The 9342-nt window shown below is 41.7% G+C and overlaps 1 protein-coding gene across 1 annotated transcript in view; it reads left to right on the top strand.

Moving 5' to 3' along the window:
- Nucleotides 1-291: 291 nt before the first annotated feature.
- Nucleotides 292-9342, top strand: part of OXNAD1 (oxidoreductase NAD binding domain containing 1) — a gene marked incomplete at its 5' end in the record, with an annotated part of 43541 nt that continues 34490 nt past the window's right edge. Inside the window, 2 exons of the mRNA XM_079704940.1 lie at nucleotides 292-401; nucleotides 713-776. Of these exons, the coding sequence (XP_079561066.1) occupies nucleotides 292-401; nucleotides 713-776 (174 nt within the window). The remainder of the gene's footprint in view (nucleotides 402-712; nucleotides 777-9342) is intronic.

The following is a 9342-nucleotide window of genomic DNA, read 5'->3' as shown; positions in this document are numbered from 1 at the left end:
TAGCAGAAGATTAGTCCCATGAGTTTGGTCAGAGATTTTGGAAACTAATAGAGAACACGAATATTTGAACACCAATAATTACATACGTATGTGCTGTGGAGATCAGTTGAATCAGTTGTATGTAGTAGCAGAAATTTTGTCAAGGTGAAGTTAGTTTTGCTGTTAGATCAGCTCATAATGTCAGCAACAAAAATCCAAACTCTTCTTCACTGGTCCGTAAGATAGTCTGATATTTCCCTACTTTTCCTTAAAATATTTTAACTTTCAGTTTGTTGTTTCCCAGGAAGCACCATGGCTCTTGTGATTCCTGCGTTGCTGCGAGGCTTTGTGGGGGCCATCTGCGCTCAGGCTGCTTCGAGTAGACTGACACCCAGCGCTTTGCGCCACCTTACTCTAAGCAGGTGAGTTGTCACCTTCAGTGTCATTTGAGGTTGATTTTCAAAAAGACCTGACCTGCTGATGATCATGGGAGGCATATCGTAACATCTTGCTTACATATTCATGCTATCAGTGGATCGTTAAGCTTTAGTTAGATGTGCAGATTTTCATGGGCCACTTTCTGGGATCCATGATGTTATATTGTATTGTGGATGGTCATGCTGTTGCTTTCCAGCTACAGGTATGACAGGTATTGGATAGTCAGGATAATTACTAGTGTAATTAATTTTCAGGAGGATAATACTTAATAACCTAATTTTACTTTCTATTAAAGCATAATGAAATCCAAAAGGAAAACTGATCACTTGGAGAGAACTGCAGATGTCGTTCGCCGGGAGGTTTGTATCTTGGGCCAGGGCAGGTTCTCCTCACTGGCAGTTTGCACGCAGTTAGGACTGGCTTACTGAGAGGGCATTACATGAGCTTGATCCCTGTGAAGACAGTCAGGGCAAGTTTGTTATTTTTCTCTTCAGGACTTTTCTGAACAGGGTATATGACAACTGATTTGAAAAGATGACAGCAAAATACTCAAATTGTTCCCTTTAAACTTGGAATGGATGGATTTAAAAAAATAATAAATTTATTTATTTATTTATTCATTCATTTTTGGCTGTGTTGGGTCTTTGTTGCAGCGCGCGGGCTTTCTCTAGTTGTGGTGAGCGGGGGCTACACTTCGTTGCGGTGCGCAGGCTTCTCATTGCGGTGGCTTCTCTTGTTGCGGAGCACAGGCTCTAGGCACGTGGGCTTTAGTAGTTGTGGCACGTGGGCTCAGTAGTTGTGGCTCGCGGGCTCTAGAGCGCGGGCTCAGTAGTTGTGGCGCACGGGCTTAGTTGCTCCGTGGCATGTGGGATCTTCCCGGACCAGGGATCGAACCCATGTCCCTGAATTGGCAGGCAGATTCTTAACCACTGCACCACCAGGGAAGTCCTGATGGATTTGTTTTTGATGAAGGGAGTGTAGCAGCAATGGAGGGAACTATCCTCACAGGCATAAGGTTTAAGGTTTAAGGTTATATTTTAGGGATAGAACTTCTTTTAGAGCCTACCTTTTATGAGTAGCTTGCTTTTTCTTTCTTTTTTTTTTTTTTTTTTTTTTGTCACCATGTCTCAAAGTCCTTGTTCTTATCCCTACTTCAGAACAACTTCCTATTTTCTCAAAAGGGAGAAAGCACTAACATCTGAGAAAGGAAGGTGGACGAGCTCTCGTTACCCCTTCCTATGTGCAGATATTTTCCTCCATATTCAGACCATAGACGGGCTAATCCACTAACCCGAAGGGGTGTCGAGGGCTGGGAAATAAAGGATCCTCACCCTTTATCTCCGTGAGTAACCCCATTTTCTTTTAAAAGTGTCAGTTGGATATTTGATTTTGCTTTTGAATGATTCTTCACGTATTTGGAAATACTTAGCTTAGTTTTGTAAGTGTATTTAAACTAACAGTTAAAAACCTATTTCATATAAGGAAGGATTATACACTTCTATAAACATGGTCAGAAATTGCATTGTCGCAGTAGTTTAATTTTTAGTGTTAATAATAGAATATACTTTAATGTAGAAGAGTATTATTTAGGCGCCACCCTCAAGCTTATTCTACTTTCAGAAAATTGCTTTGGGGCCAAGAGTGGTGTGTTTGTGGATTCAGCTTTAAGCCAATGTGTTTTTGAGGAGTTTATGTAAAGTAGTTCAGCATGATAGATTTATGGCTGTGTGGGAAAATATGCTTTTCCCGCTGATGATAAATCTGAAAATGCTTTTTTTTGGTTTGTTCAACATGCAAAAATGCTGACTCTGTAAAAGTGAGATTTGTTAGATTTTTTTTTTTTAAGTGAAACCTTGCCAGCTTTGAAGAAAAAGCAGTTTATTTAATTTAACAGGTTTGGACTGTACTCTCTTCTGTTGTATTTTGAGGCAGGTAGAATTACGAGTTGGGTTTGGCAAACTTTTCATAAGGAGCCAGATAGTGAGTAATTTAGGCTTCCAGGGCCACCCTGTCTCAGTTACAACTACAAAACTCTGCCTTTGTAGTGTGAAGATAGCCCTAGGCAACATGTAAACAGATTGTTGTCGCTGCGTTCCAATAAGAGGCATTCACCAGAACACTCAGATTTGGCCTGTGGGTCGATTGTAATTTGCCAATCCCTGAATTCAAATTTTACAGGACAGAATTTCTGAGACTTCTGAGGGGTTATTTTGAGCCAAGTTTAAGAAAACTGCACAGAAAGTTTATGGAAACTCCAGTAATGTGATTGAACAGTTGAGAGTTATAATGTCTGGAAGTTAGAGAATTACAGGGTAATTCCAGCCATGGTATCAGCTAGGCAGGAGATTTTCCAGTTGCACCTCCCCTCCTTCTCTGTTTCTCATTTCTGCTTCTCTACCACACAGAATGAGAGTGGGGTGCTGGGGTGGGGGGAGCTGGATAAGCCAGGTGGTGTCTGGAACCACGACCTTAGTGGTGTAAGGTCATCAGGGGCTCACCTGCATCCCTCCAGAGTGCAGCTCCTAGCCATGGAACAGGTGCTCAGCTTGGACTTGTGGAAACTACCAGCACCTCTGGTCAGGCCAGACCACTTTCTCCTCTCTTGTCTGCAGACCCTGCCTTCCCTTTGTACGGCTAGCATACTGCACAGAACTCCCCATGCGTCATTTGCCCTTCAGTTCCAGCCTGTGAGGCAGCCTAAGGATAGCTTGGCATCTCCATGTTACAGCAGAGGCAGCAGAGCCTGGGGCCAGAGGGAAGCTCCAGGTCTCTGATTCCTAGACCAAAGGACCCTGCTGCTTCCTGGAGTGGGTCCAGAATGGAGCACTCACCCGCCCGGAAGTGTCCTTTCCTGACTAGGCCTGGGGTTCCCTCTGGAGAATTTACTGAATGACCATATTATGATGTTAATATCTCTTACTTGGGGCTGTAACTGTAAGCTGTCTGGAGTCCTGCTGATGAAGGAAACTGAGCTCTGAACTGAATGACATTTGACTGTGATGCTGTGGCTAGGACTTACAAAACTATGTTGAATAAAAGTGGCAAGAGTGGACATCCTTGTCTTGTTCCTGATCTTAGAGGAAATGCTTTTAGTTTTTCACTGTTGAGTATGTTTGCTGTGGGTTTGTCATATATGGCCTTTATTATGTTGAGGTAGATTCCCTCTGTGCCCACTTTCTGGAGAGTTTTTTTTATCATAAATGGATGTTGAATTTTATCAAAAGCTTTTTCTGCATCTAATGAGATGATCATATGGATTTTATTCTTCAGTTTGTTAATATGGTGTATCACACTGATTGATGTGCCTATATTGAAGAATCCTTGCATCCCTGGGATAAATCCCACTTGGTCATGGTGTATGATCCTTTTAATATATTGTTGGATTTGGTTTGCTAGTATTTTGTTGAGGATTTCTGCATCTCTATTCATAAGTGATATTGACCTGTAATTTTCTTTTTTTGTGGTATCTTTGTCTGGTTTTGGTAGCAGAGTGATGGTGGCTTCATAGAATGAGTTTGGAAGTGTTTCTTCCTCTGCAGTTTTTTGGAATAGTTTCAGAAGGATAGGTGTTAACTCTTCCCTATTTTAATTTAATTTAATTTAATTTAATTTTTTTATTGGCATATAATTGCTTTACAATGTTGTGTTAGTTTCTGCTGTACAGTGAAGTGAATCAGATATATGTATACATATATCCCCTCCCTCTTGGACCTCTTCTCTAAATGTTTGATAGAATTCGCCTGTGAAGCCATCTGGTCCTGGACTTCTGTGTTCTGGAGTTTTTAAATCATAGATTCAATTTCAGTACTTGTAATTGATCTGTTCATATTTTCTATTTTTTTCTGGTTCAGTCTTGGGAGATTGTACCTTTCTAAGAATTTGTCCATTTCTTCTAGGTTGTCCATTTTATTGGCATGTAGTTGCTTGTAGTAGTCTCATGTGATCCTTTGTATCTCTGTGGTGTCTTGTAAATTCTCCTTTTTTGTTTCAAATTTTGATTTGGGCCCTCTCCCTGTTTTCTTGATGTGTCTTGCTAAAGGTTTATCATTTGTTTATCTTTTCAAAGAAGCAGCTTTTAATTTCATTGATCCTTTCTGTTTTCTTAGTCTCTATTTCATTTATTTCTGCTCTGCTCTTTATGATTTCTTTCCTTCTTGGTGTTTTGTTCTTCTTTCTCTAGTTAGTTGCTTTAGGTGTAAGGTTAGGTTGTTTGAGACTTTTCTTGTTTCCTGAGGGAAGCTTGTATTGCTATAAACTTCCCTTTCAGAACGGCTTTTGCTATGTCCCACAGGTTTTGGATCATCGTGTTTTTGTTTTCATTTGTGTTTAGGTATTTTTTTATTTCCTCTTTGATTTCTTCAGTGATCTGTTGGTTGATTAGTAGCATATTGTTTAGCCTCCACATGTTTGTGTTTTTTGCAGTTTTTTCTTGTTGATTTCTAATCTCATAGTGTGGTTGGAAAAGATACTTGACATGATTTCAGTTTTCTTAAATTTACTGAGGCTTGCTTTGTGGCCCAGCATGTGATCTGTCCTGGAGAATGTTCCATATGCACTTGAAAAGAACATGTATTCTGCTGCTTTCAGATGGAATGCTCTGTAAATATCAATTAAGTCTGTCTGGTCTAATGTGTCATTTAAGGCCTGTGTTCCCTTATTGATTTTCTGTCTGGTTGATCTGTCCATTGATGTAAGTGGGGTGTTAAAGTCCCCCACTATTATTATGTGACTGTCAGTTTCTTTTATTTCTGTTAACATTTGCCTTCTATATTGAGGTGCTTGTGTGTTGGGTGCATATATATTTACAATTGTTATATCTTCTTCTTGGATTGATCCCTTGATCATTATGTAGTGTATTTCTTTGTCTCTTGTAACAGTCTTTATTTAAAAGTCTATTTTGTCTGATATGAGTATTGCTACTCCAGCTGTCTTTTGATTTCCATTCGCATGGAATACCTTTCTCCATCCCCTCACTTTCAGTCTGTATGTGTCTCTAGATCTGAAGTGGGTCTCTTATAGACAGCATATATATGGGCCTTGTTTCAGTATCCATTCAGCCAGTCTGTATCTTTTGGTTGGAGCATTTAATCTGTTTACATTTAAGGTGATTATCCATATGTATGTTCTTATTGCCATTTTATTAATTTTGGATTTGTTTTATTAGGTCTTTTTTCTTCCTTTCCTCTTTTGTTCTCTTCTCGTGTGATTGATTATCTTTCGTGTTGTTTTTGGATTCCTTTTTCTTTTTCATGTATATATCTATTACAGATTTTTCATTTGTGGTTACCATGAGGTTTTGATATAGCAGTCTGTATATATACATGATTGTTCTAAATTGCCGGTCTCTTAATTTCAAATGCATTTCAAATATCCTGCCCTTGTACTCTCCTCCTCATGATTACTGGTTTTGATACCATATTTGTGTGTGGATGATTTCCTACTTTTACTATATGTTTGCCTTTACCGGTGAGCTTTCCCCTTTCATAATTTTTTTGTTGCTAGTTGTGGCCTTTTCTTTTCCACTTAGAGAAATTCCTGCAGTATTTGTTATAAAGCTGGTTTGGTGGTACTGAATTCTTTTAGCTTTTGCTTGTTTGTAAACTTTTGATTTCTCCGTCAGATCTGATGAGAGCCTTGCTGGGTAGCGTATTCTTGGTTGTAGGTTTTTCCCTTTCATCACTTTAAATATATTACGTCACTCCCTTCTGGCCTGTGGCACTTCTGCTGAAAAATCAGCTGATAGTCTTATGGGGATTCCCTTGTATGTTATTTGTTGCTTTTCCCTTATTGCTTTTAATATTTTCTCTTTGTCTTTAATTTTTGTCAATTTGATTACTGTGTGTCTACATATGTTCCTCCTTGGGATTAATAACTTTTTAAATTGTACTAGTGTACTTCTTTTAGAAGCCTATGCCTTATCCTACAAATGCCTTATGTGTATTGTTGCCTGTTGTTTACAAAGCCCTCAATTAGACAATAAGTTGTTACTTGATTCTCACAGCCACCCTGGTGCTTATCCCCATTTCACAGATGAGGAAAGTAAGGTTTAGAGATTTAGATAGGATGACCCTGCTTTCTGTTTGCTGGGGTAGTCCTGGCTTATAACTCTTCCTCTGGTATAATTGTCAGTAGCACCCCCTTTCACTCTCACAAGGGCCCTGTTTTGGGTGATAAATTACATTGTTGGCCTAAGTTTAAAGGACTTGTTCAAGTAAATGGAGAACTCAGCCCTTGAACTCAGATCTTTGCTATCAATTGGTCTTTCTTTCTAATGTAGCAGAGGATCGTGACACTGGATTTAGACAAAGTTCAGTTGAGCAACAAAATGGGAGGTAAATTTCACACAGCCTTATCTCTGTTCTAGATCAAAACTTCACTTAGTGTTACTGGGCATAACAGACAGGGAGTTACTGCTGACACAATAAAACCAAATGACTGGGCTCCTGGGTCAGAGACACTTGGGGATCCTGTGAGTCCCGTTGCTGGTTACTGAGTGCTGAGAATCTGCTTGACTTTGGGTTTTGCCGAGGCTTGGATTTGAGTGGAATAGGCTGCTTAGTTGGAGAGCTGGATGGTGTTCTGAGTTTACCTCTTACACTTCTCGGCTAGTCATCACCTGTACCTTTGGGGAAGATTGTGTGCTGGAGCGGCCTTCTTCAAGTTGGGAGGTGGGGGGGCATCTTCTTAATATGGAGTGTTTCCCAGCAGTTGGACAGCTAATTTGCTTCGACTGATGGTCAGAGAACCTTTTAGAGATTATCCAGATTGAGATGAATGGTACTTGGCATTCACGGCACTGTCAGCTCTGACAGAGCAGAGAGTGGTGGGGAGACCTCAGGCACCTGCCACCTAGAGGCAGCTGGGGGCTTGAGGGGGGTTCTGGGCCCCAGTCTCTTGGAGAATCTCCCAGGGGGGTGCAGTCTGATGGCCCTGGCAGCTGGCCTCCAGCTCCTCAGGTACCCAGCACCCTGCTGTGAGTGGAGGCCTTCGAAGAGGGAAGCCACTGTAGCCACAGAACCTGGCATAGTGCTGACATGACATAGGCACTCAGTACCTGTTTCATTGAGTAGAATAAACAAGTGTTACTCCCACTGTGGACAAAGAATGTCGCCTGCCCATTTGGGGCCATCAAGCCATCAGCCACTGTAGCCACCATCCCCCATGGTGCACACTGAGGGGATTCAGGATGGAGAAAAGCAGGATACTGGCCCTAGATAGCCAAGGTGCATATCAAAGGGATGATTTCAGTAAGCTCAGACTCTTGCATCTTCCCATACATAGAGAAGCACTAAATTCATTAACTTGAGATGTCTGGTTTTTCTTTAATTAGCAGTAATCTTTTGATGGTCGATTACAGGGTTTTTTTTCTTTTTTGCAGAAACTCCTATATATCCTGGCTCCCCCCTTAGCTCTTTGGAACAGTATCTCAGAGCTATCTGAGAGGCTGTATCCTAGACTTAAGTCTGCAGTAAGTCCACGGAATAAAGTATAATTCTCAACTTTTAGGTTGTGTATTTTTTTTCACTCGACACCTCTTCTGTGGCTGATTACCTGTACTGCCTTGGATGAGTCCCTTTGTAAGGTAGGGACAGCGATGATATGCAGATGAGGCCTGTGAAAATGAGAACTTGCCTCACCTGCTACTTCTTAACTAGACCCAGAACTTAACTTGTTAGTGTCTAAAATGTATAGTGTCATTGCTTTTCACGGACACACTTTTTTTCAACAAATTAAGTAATCTAAGAGGTGGCTTTTTTCCATTTTTCCCTTAGGGGATCCAATCAAATGAACCAGACATGCATTGAGTGCCTGCTGTAACCTAGCCCCGTTCCAGGTGTGGGGAATACAGCAGTGCATGAGGCAGGTAAAGCCCCTGAGGTATGTGGGGCAGGTAAACCAGAAAATGTCAGATGTGATAAGCACTATGAAGGAAATAAAACAGGGTAATGGGGTCATGGGGGGGTGGGAGGGTTATTTCCTATTGGTTTGTAACGTTTGGGCTGAGACTCGAATAAGGAGAAAAGCCAGCCAGCCTAGTGCACAGCATTCCTGGCAGGGGCACTGGAGAGTGTGGAGACTTTGAGGCAGGAACAAGCTCCGCGTGTTCAGAGAAGGTGATAGATGAGAGGTGGGCAGGGCCCAGGTCATAGAAACTGCTGTGGCCTTGGACAAGGAGTTGGGGTTTTATTCTCAGGGCGACAGAAGGTTTAAAGCAGGGAAATGACGTGTGGTTTACATTGTAAGTGGGTCATCTGTTGGCTCGGTAGAGCTCTGGGCTTCTGCGGTACTTTGACACCAAGTTGGAGGCTACTGACATAGTCCGGGGAGAGATGACGGTGGCTTAGGGTAGCCTGGTGGGGTTGTGGGTGGGGCTGATGGGATTCATAGGTGGGGAGGGGGGCGTACAGCTAGTGAGAGGACAGGAGACCAAGAGACTTCTAGTTTGGGATTTGAATCATCCGGGTAGATGATGGTGGTGGCACATATTTACTAAAATAGAGAAGAACAAGTTTGGAGGAGGGGGATAAAGAGCTCAGTTTGGGGATAATCTGGGGTGGGAGGTAGATGGAGTTACAGATGAGACAAGATCAGCCATGAGCTTTGTCACCTCACATCAACTGTTGAATGTGGGTCATGGCTACATGGAGATTCATTATACTATTTTTACTAGTTTTGTGTATGTTTGACGTTTTCCATAATAAAAACGAAGAAACTTTGAGAGATAAAAGAGTTCTATGTTGGATGTTTTGTTTGAAATGGAAATTGAAGTCAGCAGTTGGGTATAGGAGACTGGAGTTCACTGCTGGAGATGAAAAGTTTAAGCCACACAGAGAGGAGAGGAAGAGGACCCGGCACTCAGTCTGGGGCATGTCAACATCTAGAGGTCAAGCAGGAGAGGAAGGGCCAGCGGAGGAGATGGGGAAG

This window comes from Hyperoodon ampullatus, assembly GCF_949752795.1.
Source record: "Hyperoodon ampullatus genome assembly, chromosome: 5".
In the NCBI taxonomy this organism is placed as follows: Eukaryota; Metazoa; Chordata; class Mammalia; order Artiodactyla; family Ziphiidae; genus Hyperoodon; species Hyperoodon ampullatus.
The sequence above is the reverse complement of the archived record's forward strand: the minus strand, read 5'-3'. Positions and strand labels throughout refer to the sequence as shown.